This window comes from Podarcis raffonei, chromosome 2 (genome assembly GCF_027172205.1).
Source record: "Podarcis raffonei isolate rPodRaf1 chromosome 2, rPodRaf1.pri, whole genome shotgun sequence".
Lineage (NCBI taxonomy): Eukaryota > Metazoa > Chordata > Lepidosauria > Squamata > Lacertidae > Podarcis > Podarcis raffonei.
Genome location: NC_070603.1, coordinates 69,798,174 through 69,816,040, shown reverse-complemented (window position 1 = coordinate 69,816,040; position 17,867 = coordinate 69,798,174). Strand labels below are relative to the sequence as shown.

Genomic DNA, 17,867 nt, shown 5'->3' with positions numbered 1-17,867 from the left:
ACTTCAGGTGTGCATAGATTAAAAAGGAAAGAAAGACAGGAGCCAGTTACGAGAATAGGAGCATTTATTTTACTACAAAATGAAAGGTAGTAAAGCCAGCCTCCAACTAGATTGCAAACTCCTGCCTGGGCATCGGCTCCAGGCAGCTCAGGGGGTGGGTGGATTACAGCACCATACAGATATAGCAGCTGAATTAGTGTCATGCCTGCAGTCAAAACAATGATTACACACTCTTTCGAGAGAAAGGGGCACACAGCATTTCCTCCACCAAGCAACAGGACATGCCTGCTGTGGAAGCAGGTTACCCAAAGAGCCAGAAGTCCCATCCCCTAGGGTTTTTTCCCCAAGCCCAACACAAGCAGCCATATTAAGTGTTTCCAAATCAGAGAGCCTTTGGAAAAACTGAGGTATAATGGAGTTAATCAAGTTCAAGGAGGACAAGTCTAATAACCATTGAGGGGTTGGGGAAGAGAAGGAATCCCTCTATTACAGCGTTATGGGTGGGCAAGTTCTGCAAGCCTTCACGACCTTACCAGGCATCTAGAAGAGGAATGATTGCCGTTTCCTCAAAGTGGTAGCCACAACCAGCTACTCATAGAACAATGATGGGGAAAGGACCAGGGGCTAAGGGCATATGCATTCACCATTCACTGATAAAATAAAATAAACTGGAGAGGCCTGTTAGGAGAAGAAGTTTTATGGGTTGAGAAACAGCACTCAACAGTGGACAAAGGAGGGAAGGGGAAGATCAGCCACTACCAATAACAGTGTTTTTAAAAAATCCCATGCAGGGTTGAAAAGGAACCCTTCCAGATATGAATGTCAGGAAACGACTTCCCTCTCTCTGAAATGCTTGGCCAGGAAGAAGAGCACTGGCAGCTCATTCAATGCGGCAGGTCCCAAAGGAAAGAGGTCTCAGTGCAATGCCATATTGCATTGGGTAGAACCTTCCCCCCGCCTCCTTGGTTCAGTATGAAGGCCAGAAAGGAGCATACAGAGGTCTCCACAGCCAATGTCTCTTCAGTCAGGGAAGAGAAAACACAGTTTAGAAACAGCTTCCTGGTAGTACCAGAGCATCTTGCTTAGAGTTGGGAGAGTCAAGCCTCCTGCCCAACAACATGAACCCTCTTCCATCCCCTCCACAGCTGGAGGTGTGACATGAAGCTCAAAGAGAAGCAGCCACCAATGCGGAAGACTCCTGACTTTTCTCAGGTTCCCCCCTGCTCAAGTCGTTCCCCAACACAGTTCAGTTGCTACATTTCCAGGAGTTGCTGTGGATTTCTAGTGGGGGGGGATTTTGGGGGGGAGGGGGGTTGTTTTGCTTTTTTAAAGTTTTGTTCAACCAGTTAGAAGGAGACAGACAGAAACACGCCCTTCCCATTCACATCGGCATGCAATAGAGAAGAGCGGAGTCGAGAAGAGAAAGGCCAGCCCATCGCAGGCAGCCTAGGAGAGCACGTTCAGAGAGGTAGCCGATCGCTGGTGGTGCCAGTCGCGCAGGCGAGTGTAACGGGGGCTCTGAAGCTCCGAGACAAACTTTTCTCTGGGAGGGGAGAGAGAAAGAGAAAGAGACACAAGGAAGAGATGGGAGGAGAAAGCAGAGACTGAGAAGGAGAAACCAGAAGGGCATACCAGGCATGCAAGGTCAAGGGAACAAGAACAAGGTGGGAAGAAGGCTTTCATCCCCTCCGCCCCGGACAGATGGGAATGGGACAGTGGCCCTGGGCATCTGCCAAAGCTTAGGAGCGAGTCTGGACTCTGCACTTTCAGCTCCCAGCCCCTGGCACATTGGGAGTGGGGAGAAGTCAGGTAGAAACCCACAGACTCTCCTGGCCCTATCAAAGGGACCTTCTTACCTGGCTTTCCTAACATGCTCATCATCCGGGTCTTGCACTGGCAGCGGGAAAAGGAGAAAGAGAATATCATGGTCTGAGCCAGTCAAGCTGTTTTAGTTTTCAGAGAAGAGAAGTGGATTTTTTGTTTTGTTTTTGGAGGGGGGTGGGATGGGCAGGGAGAGACTAGGCACAAAATAAGAACATTCCCTGGAGGATACAGGGCCTGGGCATCAACAATAATGAGTGGGAAGCAGAATGAGGTGCCTGCAGAGCTCTTTGCAGAGCAGAGATAGACTGAATGAGGTCAGCAGAGCATCACAAGTGGAAGAGAGAGAGAGAGGATCCTCCTGGGACTTGCTGTAGGACAATCTGCCAGCAGAGCCTTCCCAAACTGGCCCAGGTCCAGAATGCTTGTGGAAGGTGGCCAGAGCTGTCCCAGAACAAGCTCAGGTGCCTCTGCAACCTTTGCCTTGTCGCCGGTGGCACCAAATGCCTCGTGACTCCCTGCCACTTCCCAGGCTGGAGCCAGCCAGCCAGCCAGCTCTCAACAACACCCCCAACCTGGAGTGGCTCCCCCTGAGAGGGAGGCACTTACTGAATTCCGTGCCTGTCAGATGGGCCAGGATACGGAAAGAACGGGACTGGGTCGTGCCCGTCCGCGGTCGCCAGTCCTCTGTGTCCTCAATGAGCCTCTTTTTGCTGGAGTCATTGGGGAGGAAGGCCGGCAGGCTTGCCAGCCGCAGAGAATGCCTACGAATAGACAAGGGCACTCAGCCAGGGCTGCACTGAGATGAGCATCTGCCAGGCATGCATGACACACACAAACACAAGAAACTGCATCAAGCGGCGAGGGGCGGGGGGAGAGATAAACCACCATGAGGCACAAATCAGGACATGGCCATAGTTTCATAATTCTGAAGATCACAAGTAACCTGCCCTGCAGACACACTGAACAGATCCTGAAGCCCCTTCTGTTCCCTCTCCCCCATCTAGGCCAATTAATTGTCCAGGCCTGAGGTAGCTCTGCCGGTAGAGCATGAGACTCTTAATCTTAAGGTCGTGGGTTCAAGCCCCACATTGGGCAAAAGATTCCAGCATCTCGGGGCGATGGACTAGATGACCCTCGTAGTCCCTTACAACTCTACAATTCTATGATTTGAATTGTCTGGATAATTAAAACCACACACGAGACAGCATTTGGATGAGGACGATGTATGCATGCTGCAAAAAGCCTGTGCATTTATGAGCAGCACCAAGTCCACAATAAATAGCTGCATGGAAGTGTTCCCTTCCAGAAGGGGCCTTGACTCTGTGTGAGATCCTTAAACCTGAAGCCTCCCATGTCAGGCTGCAGCAAGGCCCCCAGTTCCTCAGCACTGCTCTGGTGAACATCTCAAAGGAGATTTTTCACTGATGAAAAATTTGAATCCTTGTTGAGGGAAGCCCTGTTACTGCTTCTAGCGCTACTCCAACTTCACCAAAGGGATATTCACACGCTATAACGGGACGACAGCAGCAGCAGCAAACAACATACGAGGGACATAACAACATCTGTCTGAAAGTTTCTACCCTCCCCTCCCCCACCTCTCCCAGGTCTTACTGGTCCTCCAGGTAGTAATCTCCATAATCAGGTGGGGGGTTGCTCTGGGGTGGAGCCTTCACCTCAGGGGGGTGAGCGCTAACCCTGAAGCCACGAAAAGTGAGAGAATAAGAGAAAAGATTGGACAGGTCAGGTGAGACATGCTGCCCTAGTACACAACAGCACAAATAAAAGGCCACATCTCCTGAGGGAACAGCCAGCACCACTGGAGGTAACAGCAGCTTGACTGTGCAGTGGAAAAAACACACACACACACACTGCTCCCTGCCAGTTTTAGCACCACTTCCTTTCCCTTATCTGGGTCAGGCAGTTACTGCTACAGTTGTCAGCGCAGCCTGAAGAGTCACAGCAGGCCATCCCACTCCCTTGGAAGCATCAGGAAGTTTCCCTGAAGCCAAACTGCCAACATTTAAAGCCTCAGGGCAGCCACCGTGCCCCCAACTGGCCGTTTCACCTCAGATTAGCCCCCAGGCCTGGTTCACATGACACGCTTAGCCAAACCGTGGTTTAGTGCGTATGTGAGGCCTCCTGGAAAGAATATCTTGGACTCTTTGGTTTTTTGCTGCTGCGTCATACTGAGCTAAGCCCTCATTTGGTTTAGCATATTGTCTGAAGCTAGCGGTCTCCAGACTAATCGCAAGCTGAAAACCAAGGTTTGTTGTGTGGGTTACACTTCATGGTTTGTCCAAGAGAGAGCTGAACTATGAGCATAGGCTTAATTAACACACTATGCCAAAGTGTGGCTTGGCTCAGCAGCAAAACAACCAGGAAGGACCAAAGAGGTTGTGATGTCCTCTCCCAGAGTCCACACAGTCAGGGGAAGCCATGATTTAGCTTAGCATGACATGGGATCCAGGCCACCAAGTCATTCAGACAGGCTCCAACACAAACCCAACAAGTAAAGAGGACACAAATGATGTTGCCCCACATATTGTAAGAAAAGGAACCTCCACATCCCAAGTCCCACGCGAAAGTCGTCTGTTCTCCACCTTCCCCGACTCGCAAACATGTCCCTCAAGCATCTCTTTTTATGAGGGGATATAACCCGCCATAACCACACACTCCTGTGGGAGAGTAGGATAGGGGGTAGGAAAAGTCAGTGAAGCAGGAAAAAAACCCAAAAAAAACCCAAACTAAAAAACTGGCAAGGAATGAGGAGGGTTTTTAGGTGTTGAAAAGGAATTATGTTTAGGTCATGCATGTTAGCAATAATACACTTTAAAGTTACAGAACAAGCAAAGGCTTACTGACTTGTCAGGGTTCTGCACCTGCAAGAGAGAGAAAGAGAGAAAGAGAAAGAGAAAGAGAGAGAGAGAGAGAGAAGGGAAAAGAGCAAAAAGTCAGGAAAGTGAAGGACATGTTAGAACCATTAGACAAAAATATTTTAAAAAAACATGCTTCCCTTCCTGCCTCGTGTGGGTGAATAGAGCCGAGATTCCATGCACAGCTAACCTAACTGGGTCATGGATCCTCAACCTTTTGGACCCACTTTGAACACCCAAACACGCATTTGTGGACCCACTGAATATTTCACCATATATTTGTATGGTGGTAGTGCTCCTGTTAATGACCCACCTTGGATCAGGTCATGGCCCCCTAGCAGGTCCTGGCCCACCAGTTGAAGTCCAGTGCTCTAGGACATAGGATCAGGAATGCAGGAGTATGAAAGAAATGAGTAGCAGCACCATTTCTGCCAGCATGTAGACTACGCTCACCATGGTCCTACAATTGGTCTCATCTAAGGCACCTGACTGGCAGGGGACCCCACAAAGGCCAATGAGAGACACTGGGGCAGTCAGAGGTATACAGGACCGCATCTAGCACAGATATAAGCTTTTCCGTCCCCACCAACAAAGGTGCCAGGGACACGTCAATGCACCAAACGAGAAAGGAATCACCTCAAAAGAAGCAGCATCCAAAGCCTAGAGTGTCAGGACACAATTTGCATGCAGCCAAGCACTGTTAAAATCATTTCGGGATGTTTCATCGGTGATTAATAAACAAAATAAACAGAATTAATTTAGGGCTGCATTTCTAGACATGGGAAGATAGCAGTCAGAAGATGCCAGTTTCGGGCTTGAAAAAATGAAATAGTCAAGTATAGATTAATCGGTATACAATTTCACCCAAGTCATTTCCTTAATAAACTGGAAATCTGGATTTACCATAGTGCTGCTCCCTTCCAAAGGATGCCTGAGAACAGCTACACTAGTATGGGAATTTTATGCTGGGAATTGGAAACTCAGCCCAAAGCCTTGATGTCAGCTACTCAGTATTTTATCTGGGGTGGACAGCTTTATGCATAATTTCTTTTAGTAATTTTAAGTTTGCATATCATATTATTGTACCCAGTGCTGAGACCTTATGGTGCACGGCAGGTAAAAAATCTTATAAATGAAGATACTGAATCTGGGACCTAGTAAATGATGAACAGTTTGGAGAATAACTGTAGCTCAGATTGCCAGGGAGGCGGTGAGGATGGAAAGTTACATTGGGATCCATAAGCGACATTCATTCCTGCCATAGTGAGTCAGCCACAGAAGAAACCACAAGCAGATAGCACCAAACCTATAGATACAGATCACTCGCCATAGCACAATGCCGCTCAGACCAAAGAATCTAGCGATTCCTTTGTGTTGGTGAGTCAAGAGAACTACAGGCTGGGGTTCCTGGGATGCCGCCCCATGCTCCTGACTGCCACCTACGATAGCATTATTATTATTCTTTGCCCAGGAGATAAGATTGCAGGACTTGAAAGAAGTGAAAGATGATGAAATGCAGGCCGCTAAACGGTCTGGCTTTTTCAATTAGGCATTCCGGAATGAACAATACACAAGAGAACTGCCAGATCTAGGCATCGTAATATGAACTCCAGCCACCAGGGGTCACTGCAACACCAGATGTCTTAAGTTCTAGCACAGATTCTGATACAGAGGGAGGAAAGGGCCGCCCACACCCAGCCATTGCCCACCCATAAAAAGACCACACAGGCAGAGCCCGACATGCACAGTGCGGGCAGACAGGCGAGTGTGTGGGCAGAACAGCACAGGGCAGAACTCCACAGTGAGGCCACTCAGCCCCCCCCCCGACTCCCCAGGGTGTCTAAATAACACAGCGACACATACCCATTGTGCTGTGTGGTGCAGACGGACGCAGAGGGAGTGTATGGCACCGATTTCGTCACCAGCCCGGGCTGGGAGTTTGGAGCAGAGCTGACTCCAAAGGGCCGGGCCGTTTTGTTGAGGGCAGAGCTGGGAGTGAAGTTATATTTCGGGCGCTCGGAGGAAGGGAGCGCATCCTGAGCAGAAGACAAAACACACAGACGCCCAAGCTGGCACAGCAGGCAGCATGCAAGTGCACCCCCCGCTGCCAGGCCACCATGCCAGAGGCCACCATGCCCAGGTGGAAGCCAGGCCAGATTCTGGCCACAAGGGCATTCCTCAAGTCCCAGGGCAATAACCACAGCCAGCCAGCCAGCCAGCCAGCCGCATTCCTGGCTGACAGTAGCCAAGACACAAGCAAACACGCCCTGTATGTGCCCAGTTGCCTACTGCCAGCTGACTTCATTGAGCACCCTATGTGGGCAAATGTGGCCGCTCTAGAACTGACCCCGGGATGAGCCTTGGAGAGCAGGTCAGGCAGTTCAGCGTGGGCATGTGTCGTAGCAAAACTAAACCATGCATATCCATTTCTACACCCTCCATCTCGTTCCCTGCCTCCTCCAACCACAAGGGAAACTGAGGAGGGATACGCCCAAGCAGAGAGGGAAACTAGAAGACAGCCCTGGCCACAATCTTGGAGAAGCTGTTTCCCTCCACAGCCTGACTGCCTGGAAGTCCCCTATCCCCGCCCAGCACTTCTTTTGTGAGGCAAGGCCTCAGATTCCAGAATAAACATTCATACAGGGTTAGACTATACAGGGAACATAGAGGCAAGGGCAGCAAATGGCTCTGTTTGCTGCTCCAGCCCACTTAAGGCAGGCAGCTTCCGGTTCATCCTCCACCTGACCTCTGATGATCACAAATAAATTCAATATTGTGGTGGCCATCTTGAGTTTCTGGCTTCTGAAGGTTTATGGGTGCAATCAAGAGGAGTTCCATTGAACAGCAAGAAAATAAACTGCTATAGATTTGGAGGGCTGGGGAAAAGGCAGCAGTGAGCTCCTTTAGTGCCAGCACACCAAGGTTCAGGCTACGGTGCCTGGTTAGCTCCAAAAGTGAGCTGCAAAGGGGGGAAGATTCCACCAAAACCAGGTGTAAAAAGGAAGACGATAGCAATGGATACATACAAAACACTCTTGCTTGGAAACTTCAAATAATCAAAATGCCAAGGAGTTGCAAGCTGCACATCACTTATTTGAGGGCATGGTGAATGCAGTAGGAATGTCTGACTTAGAAAAGCCTTATAAGCACATGGCAGACATAGCCATAGAGTTTGGCCCACAGATGTAGCACAATCGGTGTAGCTCAAACAGACCCCTGGAGAAGGGCTGTGCAGCCTAAAACGCATTGGTATTTGTTATTATCCTGAGTTTCAGAATGGATTCTTCACACCCCACTACAGTCTCATTTATTTATTTTGGCTTTTACATTGAGCACCTAACTCAATGAGTGTCAAACAAGCTAGGGCACTTGTGTTTCCTCAACTCCCCTAGACCAGCGGCAGAACTGGTGCCCAGCTTGGTCTGTGAGAGAACAGACCCACCATGGAAGAAGCGGAGGAAGACGTACCTTCTGAGGCTTGCCGAGGAGATTCTGGACTCTGCAAGAGAAAAGCTGCCGTTAACAAGAAGAAAGGCACTGCCAGGTAGGGACTCTCCTGGGGCAGCAATAACAGGCAAGAGGGTGGCAGCAGGTGCTTTTGACTTGCAGCAACAGAGCTGCACTTCACAGCAGAGATTATGCTCAGAGAGCAGGGCCACAGCAACATGAGGAAAGCAGCCTGCTCCCTTTTACACCATGAGGGAAGGTAGTGGTGACAGCTCAGACATGGAAGATCCAGTGACTGGATTGGTCCTGCCTGGGAGAAAACTCTTCTGGGGCATGGCTAAAAGCCCTCTGTCCTAAGAGCACACCCTTGGCCTCTCTCTGTGTTAATATCCACTCATTCACACACTCACTTAAGCATCACTCTGCCTGGCTGCATAAGGACCCCTGGAGAGTTAGAGAGGCTTTCTTCCACTCTCCAGTGATTCAGATGCAGCCAAGATCACTGTGGGTATAAATATGCTATGAAGCGGTGGCAGTTCACCAAAGTGAAAAGCTAGTTAGCCTACTGCTATGTTTATGAGTTAAGACAGTGCTTCTCAAAGGGTGTGGGACGCCATATTGGTGCGGCAGGAGAAGATGGAAAGCGTGGCACGAAGATTCAAGGAGAAAGAAACTTTTAAATATTTCAGTGTAGTGTAGTATCTATATTGCAGAATATGGATAGGTATATTTTCAAAAAGAGCAAGAGCATCAAGTGATATTGAGCATCAAGTTGTGATCCAGGATTGCCATTTGAACAGTCTGCTGGAGAGCAGCATTGGCTATTCTGCAGTCCCACGACACATTGTTGTGAATAGGGATATTCAACTCTGACAAATGCAAAAGATCAGAAAAGAGAAAGGCTTCTTTGTGCTGATGAGATGAGTTTGTTTGACTCAAGTTAGACCTAATATAAATGAAGTTACCAGCAAAAGCAAGCTCACACCTCTCATTCAGTTTGTATACATGCTTAAAGTACATACGTAAGAGGCTCGTTGATCATTATATTTTGGGAATGATACATGTTATTATGTAGCTGCATTGTTCTATACTTTCTGGATCAAGCACTGCTAGTTGTTTCGTTTTTGCTTTCCAATATATTTCTTATTAATAAAAAAAATGGTGTGGCGTGAGCAAGTCGTTATTCTGGAAGTGTGGTCCAGAGAAAAAAGTTTGAGAACTAGTGAATTGTTATTCCGAGGAAAGGGCTTGATTGCAAGGAGTAGGTCAGCTGTAACCACTTCTCGATCCTATAATGAATGCCATGCTCCTGGTATCTTAACTCACACCAAGAGCCTCTTACCTGCTCAAGCTGAGCGAGAGCTTGTCTCCGCACGCACGGATCTTGTTCTGTGCTTCAATGTGGGTCAAGGAGCTCGTGTTCTCTCCATCAATGCTTAGCACCCAGTCACCTACTCCCACACCTGCTTGGGCTGCCTTGCCCCCGGGGGTGAGCTGCAAGGAGAGGAAGAAGAGGACTCGGTGACACAGAATAGTTACCCACACGAAGAGACAAAGGCAGGAAGCAAGCAATGTGGTTCTCAGCATTACACCATGTCTAGTGGAGCAAGATCTGGAGTAGTGGAATCAGATCCAATCCTGTCTTCCTCTGTTTCCCCCATAAAGGTAAAGGTACCCCTGCCCGTACAGGCCAGTCTTGACAGACTCTAGGGTTGTGCGCTCATCTCACTCTATAGGCCAGGAGCCAGCGCTGTCCGCAGACACTTCCGGGTCACATGGCCAGCGTGACAAGCTGCATCTGGCGAGCCAGCGCAGCACACGGAACGCCATTTACCTTCCCGCTAGTAAGCGGTCCCTATTTATCTACTTGCACCTGGGGGTGCTTTCAAACTGCTAGGTTGGCAGGCGCTGGGACCGTGCGACGGGAGCGCACCCTACTGCGGGGATTCGAACTGCCGACCTTCCGATCGGCAAGTCCTAGGCGCTGAGGCTTTTACCCACAGCGCCACCTGCGTCCCTAGGGGTTTCCCCCATAGTTTCCGCTAAATAAAGTGTGTAAATGTTGCATGCTCCAGAGGTGATAGCACTGAAGAGAACAATGCTCAAAGTAGCTGGAACTGATTTATCAATGGACCTGAAAGTTGGAAACCAAGATTCAAACCCAGCAGGTAGGGCAACTACAGGGCCACCCAGCTATCTTCCAGTCTAACCTGCCTCCCAGGGATGATGCAAAACTCATAGAGGAAGAGACAGGTACAAATTTATGAATGAGACATATTTCACTGCATAAGACTTTGCTGTCCCATCTCTCCTCCTGCCATTAAAAGGAGATCCTGACTTGCACCAACACCACCCATGCCGGCCTCCAAAGAGGCTCCTCATGCCTAACTCATGGTCTTTGACTTTGATCAGCAATGATCAGTGTTAGAAACTCAGGTATATAAGCTGGGTGTAAAATTGCTCCTTAAACCAGGGTTATAGTTGTCAAAACGAAATGTCTAGTTGCCATGTAGCGGCCAGACGGCTCGAAAGTCATATTTTTCAATACAACCTTTTGGTTCCTGAAATTCATTCTGATTGCACAAATAAAATATCACAGATACAATTCTACGGGATGTGTTGTTAGTGTGTGAAAACAGTCAAGATCCAAGGATCCCCAGGCATGCATCTCCAGATGGTGGAGACATCATGTTCGCTTGGTCGCAAGTGGCCTGGAGAATTTCGAACACTGATCAGCATATCGTTTTCTGGTAATATAAAGAAGCCTCTGAAGCATGCCTTGGCTGCTTCTCCACAAAACCATATAGTTGCACGTCTTAAATTGCCAACAATTGTATGCATGATCGGTCTGGATTCACACTGTCCCATACCATTCAACCCCCACCCACCCCAAAAAAACCACAAGCAAACACAGCCATGCAGGGCGCTGGAGAGGAGGAAACTTGATCCCTGATAAAATTCCTCTCGTAGGCCCTGCAGCCATCCTTAACAAAGCTGGATTAGCTTAAATTTGCTGAGCATCATGACACACCCAAAACCTTTCCAAACCCCAGTTCTTAGTCTTAGTGCTGCATTACTGCCATCACTCACTGAGCTCAGTGGTGCATTGATCACATCCCATGTTTTGCATTGGTTACGTCCACACACTGGGGCATGAATGAGTTTGTGGATGAATGGTGCCAGGTGTGTGTCTGTGTGCTGACGTCCGAGTGCTTTCAATGTTATGTCTCCCAAACCTATGCTGATGTTTCTTACCCGCACAAGTGGGCGGTGCCTGATGGGATCTATTTCTGCAGTGTGTTGTTGTTCCCTCCCCTCTACCTGTGTCTGTCAGTAACCCTGAGTCATTGTCGTGAGCAAAGCGATTCAGAGACATAAATATAAACAATAATCCCCCAGCCCTCTGTGAGGTCTGGCATCCATTCTGGGCATGCATGCAATGGCAAATGGGCACCTTTTAAAAAACGAAAATAAAAATTAATTATCTGTGGAATGGTGTTACAACAAACTTCTGCCAAAGCCAATGCTTTGAGCATGCTTTATAGAAGGACAGATCTGCCAGATTTGCACAAAGTGCAAGTGAAAATATTTTTTATTAAATGATATGTCATGGCCAGAACCACCAGTAGGTCACTGAAGAGCACCGTACAAGGATAAAGAATGGCTGGCAGGTAGATGTACAGGAACCTCCAATATGTTTCCATTGAGAAAGTGTGCGTGTTTGCAAAGAAAGCAGGGGCCCTGCTTCATCTTTACATAATAATTTTATTATTCATTCCCACACCCATCTGGCTGGGTTTCCCCAGCCACTCTCGCCAATCAAGTAATTGGAAATTGGTCACATCTCTGTAACCTGCATAATCATTGCTGGGAAGATGGCTCATCGCCCACCACCATGGGCACTCATTTTCAGGCACAAAGCAAATTTCCTTTTTACGTTTGATATAGCTGTTCTGCAAAATTTTTTTAGCAGTTTTATTATTATTATTTTTTTATGCCCCTTCATTTGAGCTGACAGAAGTAAAATGGGAGTAGAGGGTGTGGTGACAGACAGCAATGAGTGAGATGTAATGACACATGTAAAAATACGCCCCCACACAATGCGCTTCAGTATATCCAGATGTAATTTCATATTGGATATACTTTCATTATCAGATTATCCCCAAGGCTGGAGATATATAATAATGTTACGGTGGAAGGAGCATAATAATAATAGTAACAGCAGTAATTTTATTATTTGTGCCCTGCCCATCTGGCTTGTCACTTGAGCGAGGAGGCCATTATGTGGGCAATACCAAAAAAATTGAGGCACAAGAAGTTGCAAAACCACATTGAACTCCCATGTAGATGAGCCCACACCTGTGGGCAAAAGGAAGCAAAACTGGAGGAATAATATGTACTTCCAGAAAAAGAAAAAAGCAACTCCCGGGTTAGCTTTACAAATACATTATGGGGGGAAATAGATACCTGCAATACAAAAGCTAGCTCCTAAACAGCATAAAACTAATTCAGTAAGGGGTTAAGAATGAATTTTATGTGCCACGTGGGTGAGGGGAAGAAAAAGCGCAGAATGACCAGGCTCCTGTAGCTTTAAGACTTGTAGAGAAGTGGGAATTTCAGGGAGGCGCAGCTTTTCTCACCCATGCATGGCAAGCCGCATCTTGCAGAAATTCCTTCCCTCCTGGCTTGGCGATAGAGGAGCCCTGTCCCGCTTTGCGTCCGGTCACCGTATTTGGATCCACTGCAGAGAAGTTGAGCAACGACTGCACATTTATTGTGCAATAAAAACAAATTATCTGGAAGAGCCCAGGGCCTACGGGAGAGTTTAGACTTGCTGATGAATGCAGCAGACCAGACAGAACAGCCCAAACATAACTTTGCAGTTGCCTGGCTGCTGACCCAAAGTGCACTCCTTGGCCCTTTGAGTTGGAATATGGCAATTCCCACCACGATGCTGTAGCAGCCAGGGAAGCTGCACCTGCCGATACTCTTGTCGTTCAGCTTTTAAAAGCAGGTGGTGAAAGGCCCTGTCTAGCAACACACATTCTCTCCACCATCCCCTCCACCCTCCAGTGTTTTGGCTTTCTACTTCCCTCCTACTGCTTGTATTGGCGGTCCTCTCATGTTTGCTGCGTTTGTGGACACAGAAGCGCACAGTGCTCCCTGGGCAGGCAAGATTAGAAGTCTGATTGAATGAACTCTGCGCCCGGGTTCTCACCATTAGATTGTGGCGGTGACTTCTACAAAAGGGCACCAAACTGTCAGTCTTAACCCGACTGTCTTCTTATTGCGATACCTGTAATATACAGTACACACACAACACAGGATGAGGGGGGTTCAGAGATCCCCAAATGATTAGGCGGGGGTGTTGAAATTCACCCCTGATGATCAGGCAAAAGGAAAAAGAAAAGAAACAACCTGAGTCAAGGCTAAATGAAGTAAGAGAGAGGCACAGCATTGCAACTGATTGCACCATCTTGCCTGCTGAGCCTTGGGAGAAGAGCATTGCAGTACAAGGAGCCCGTTTTTATTTATTTGAATTATACCATGCCCTTCAGCAGTTTCCCAGGGCTGCTTTGCACTAATATGTGGAACAAGAAAGGAAGGGGAGGCTGAGTGGTAGTTAGGAACCGAGGAAGCTGCCTTGCTTGCACTACCTCAGACTTAACTGGTCTGTCTGGCTCAGTCACCGACTACAGTCACTGACTGGTAGCGGTTCTCCAGAGGTTCAGAGAGGGGACAATGCCCAGCCCTACTCAGAGATGCTGGGGATTAAACCTGGGACAGCATGCACCCTACCAGACAACTACCAGACTTTTAGAAGACATCTGAAGGCAGCTCTGTTTAGGGAAGCTTTTAATGTTTAATAGGTTATTGTATTTTAGTGTTCCGTTGGAAGCCGCCCAGAGTGGCTGGGGAAACCCAGCCAGATGGGCAGGGTATAAATTAATTACTACTACTACTACTACTACTACCGCTAAGCTACAGCCCTCCACAAGGTTGAGAGTGAAGAGGGGGAATCTGGGACAGTGTGCTCCTAGAACTCCTTTCACACATTGCCCATGCAATTACTGCTGGGCAGGCTCCTGGCATATTAGTTCCCTCTCAGGCACTGCTGAGGGGACTGAGGCCATGCTTTGGGTCCTGCCCCCAGCATGCGCATGCTGGTCGCCCTCACCCACCCCACCCCAGATTGGTGTGCTTATCTGCAGGGAAGAAGCTTCAGAAGCAGGCATGAGCGTCTGCTTAATGCCACATGCTGTCTACAGATGCCCAGGCGCTAACGGGCTTTGAGCAAACACCCACCCACCTTGACCGCCTGCAGGGAATGGCTTCTCTGTTGCACACAAACCCACTTCTGTCTCTGCCCTATTTGGATATGTTTAGTACTGGTTGGAATCTTCTCAGAAACGCTCAGGACTGCCAGACAGTCATAAACTTCCACAAAGCGAACAGCACGCACACCCACAAAGCCACACCACTTCAAAACTATTTGGGAGCATCTCAGAAAAAGGGAAAGTTCTGAACGATGCTTTGAAGAACAATGTTGCTTGCAGCAACGGCAGGCAGTCATAGGCGCTGAAAACTTGACAGAGAGGAAGAAAGGCACTCCCTTTCCCTAGGGTTGAGAAGCCTCTATGAAAAGCTGGAAGTACAGGAGAGGGCCACATTTATTCGTTCAGAAGTAGAGTGTTACCAATGGGTGGGGTGTGTGTGTGTGTGTGTTCCCCCTCCACCTGTTGGACTGTGCCTTTAAACAACTGCCAGGCAAACCAGCAGAAACACAGCAGATAAACCCATCCTCTGCAACAGGCAGAAGTTCACCTGCAGAGTTCCTTTTTGTTGTGATGCTAAAAAGCACAGGAGCCCTGCCAGGAAATAAATATGACAACCCTAATTCAAATGTGAACTTCTAGAAGTCTGCAGCACCCAACAAGGCAATCTTACTGAAACCACCCACTCTCACACCCATGTTATAATCCAGTGTTTCCCAAACTTGGGTCTCCCATCACCCCTAGCTAGCAGGACCAGTGGTCAGGGATGATGGGAACTGCAGTCCAAAAACAGCTGGAGATCCAAGTTTTAGAAACACTGGTATAGTCCATATGCAATGAGCAATCCCACTTGGAAATGGCACACCTCTTCTCCCCTTACCCCAATCTCTGATAAGCAAAGGACACCCAATATACATAGCCTCAGTGTAGATGCAAATGCTTCAAAGGGATAGGACCATAGGAGGCTGCCTTATACAAACCATGGTCCACCTACCTCAGTATTACCTACACCAAGGGTAGCCAATGTAGTGTCTTGCAGACATTGTTGGGACTCCAACTCCCATCAGCCCCCACCAGCATCTGCAATGGTCAGGGGTGATAGGAGTTACAGTCCAGCAAGATCCAGATAGCATCACATTGGCTATGCCCGGCTTAGGCTGACTGGCAATGGCTCTCCAGGGTGTCAGGCAGGGGTCTATCCCAGCCCTGAAGAAACCAGGGATTGATCCTGATATGCAATGGGCTGGAAGAGGGCCATGCGATCAAGGGTGTTGCGGGAACAAGCTTTTAGGATCAGCCATGAGGCTTTTAAGCAGAGGTAGGAATAGGCAGGTGTAACAATCCACACCGTGGGAAGTGCATGGAGAAGGCAGACATGATCCTGCAGCTTGGCCCTTGACCCCTTAACCCTGTGCAACAGCAAGTCTGCGCTGGGCCACATGTTTTGCAAAGGTGATGATGCAAGCTCCAACTTACTAATAATCATTCTGCTATTGGATAGCATTTTAGATGCCACAGGGCAATTTGTCATCTTAATGAAACAGCCTGTGAAACTTAATAGAAAATAGCACTATTCTTTACTTGGAAAGAAAGGAGAAGGGGGTTGGGGAGAGGAAATGACAAATATGAAACTACCTATGATGAAAGCAGCTAAGACCCAGCCAACCCTTATCTGAGTAACCTCCACACTGCATTAATGCAAATGTTGTTTGGATAATCAACTCAAGAGCTGGTACATTCAGGAACCTGGGGGGCGGGGGGGGGAGGTATGTATTGGATGGTCAAATATTTACAAGTTTAAACACAAAGGAGTCTGTAGATAACACAGAAGTCTTTCTAGCCTGCTTTACACAGTACAGAAGGGTGTGAGACCGTATAGGGAAATCCAATTATTCATAAACTTATCATCAAGCCACTCTGAGCAAAATCATTCATCACGCTGAGATTTCCAAAGTTCAGCCCAAGTGGCACAATTCTGGTCTGCAACTGAACACAGTTTTAGGGCATTTTGTGCAGATTCACCTTCTGACACAATGCACAAAAGTCTTGTGGCTTGTAGGTTTTCTTTCTGCCACTCAGTTACGGCTGAGAACCAAACTACATGTTACACTCGATGTGCAGCATGCAGCTACATCTTTTGTTTTTTGTTTTTTTTTACATACACCTATCTATTCCCTCACCCCGAAGAAACAAGCAGCAGTATCGCCACCTTCCATATAAGTTCCCTTATCAGGGCACTGGATATTTTGTGATCACGCTGGATGGTTACTTGTGAATTGCTGCATGCACTCACTGATCCTCTGGATATGTCCTCCAGATGCACAGCATGTTGCCTTTTTGCCTACCACTCATGGAGACAATGTCCTCCACAAATAATTTTGATTTCCCAGCACGGTTCAAAAAGGCATTTTCCGGGTCAAACAACCAAAGGAGGATCCACGCTACCAAAGCTTTTCCTCTCCTCATATAGCTGAACATCTACACACATCTATGCACATGCAGCTTTCACGACATGAGTCTCCTGCATGTGCTGGATCATCCGATCCCCATTTTAACAAGTTTGCGCTGGAGCTAACTGTGGAATAACTACCCATACACACCCACCATCCAGTCATCCTGTTGTGCTTTTGCAAAAGCCCCGTGGCACAGGGCCAGCCTGTTCCCAGCGTTACAAAAGCACCGTTCAGCCTCCCATTCCTTTTCTCTATTCGTAAGCCAACTGAGGCACTCAGCAAAGAGGGGAAGAGCCACCATGTGCCCCGTACCCCTGCACTGGGCACCAACTGCATGCAGATCCCCCAAAGGCAAGAGAAACCTGTCCTGCTTCTGGTGAAAGGACCTAGTGTTGAACTTTGCTGGAGAGAAGCAGGCAGGTTTTGAGGAATCCGAGGAGCCTGTGCTCTTTTCTCCACCGCTCACCCCAAGCCCATCTCTGGACTGGGGGGGACGAGGGAGGGAAGGAGGGAAGAGGTGACTGGCTCCAGCATCCCCAAGGGTTTCTCCAGACTTTACTAGAGAGCAGGGCTCTGAAGGAGGGAGCCTGGAGTGAATCAATGCCTTTCCCATAACGCAATCCATGTGTCACACTCACGGCCCCGTCGGAGCTACAAAGCCACAGAAATTCCTCAAGCCTGTATGTCTGCTTAGAGAGTAGATGGGGGCAGGCAAGCAGCCCACCTCTCTCGGCAGGATCACCTCTCCCAGCCATCTCATTCATCTCCCTCTGTCAGCAGACAGAGACATTAGCTCATCAGCAGCAACGCAATACCCACCCTGGGGGCAGTGAGGCATTAATTAACCCAGAGTCTTCCTGTTCCACAAGTCCCAAGCAGAAAGAAGCAGAGAGGGAACAGGGAGCATGATTGCACTGTTTGGCCAAAAGGGAGCTAGCTGTGTCCAAGAAACTCAAGCCGCAATCATGGCTGCCTGTGGGAGGGGTCAGCAGAAG

The 17,867-nt window shown here is 48.4% G+C and overlaps 1 protein-coding gene and 1 long non-coding RNA gene across 9 annotated transcripts in view; one reads left to right on the top strand and one right to left on the bottom strand.

Moving 5' to 3' along the window:
* The window catches only part of LOC128408069 (uncharacterized), a 43,051-nt gene that overhangs the window by 7,002 nt on the left and 18,182 nt on the right, over positions 1 to 17,867 (top strand). The window contains exon 2 of one of the 2 annotated variants that reach the window (XR_008328963.1): positions 10,181 to 10,312. This is a non-coding gene — a long non-coding RNA (uncharacterized LOC128408069). Of the gene's footprint in view, positions 1 to 10,180; positions 10,398 to 17,867 lie in introns of both variants that reach the window. The other variant, XR_008328962.1, reaches the window with a different exon arrangement.
* The window catches only part of PDLIM7 (PDZ and LIM domain 7), a 41,443-nt gene that overhangs the window by 7,656 nt on the left and 15,920 nt on the right, over positions 1 to 17,867 (bottom strand). For 2 of the 7 annotated variants that reach the window (XM_053377248.1, XM_053377247.1), the window contains exons 3-7: positions 9,487 to 9,638; positions 8,166 to 8,196; positions 6,561 to 6,733; positions 2,431 to 2,585; positions 1,857 to 1,893 (exon numbers count right to left, since the gene is read on the bottom strand). In XM_053377248.1, coding sequence (XP_053233223.1) covers positions 1,857 to 1,893; positions 2,431 to 2,585; positions 6,561 to 6,733; positions 8,166 to 8,196; positions 9,487 to 9,638 — 548 coding nt within the window. Of the gene's footprint in view, positions 1 to 46; positions 1,544 to 1,856; positions 1,894 to 2,430; positions 2,586 to 3,435; positions 3,520 to 4,686; positions 4,704 to 6,560; positions 6,734 to 8,165; positions 8,197 to 9,486; positions 9,639 to 17,867 lie in introns of those variants that run through there. The other 5 variants (XM_053377249.1, XM_053377254.1, XM_053377251.1 and 2 more) reach the window with 5 other exon arrangements.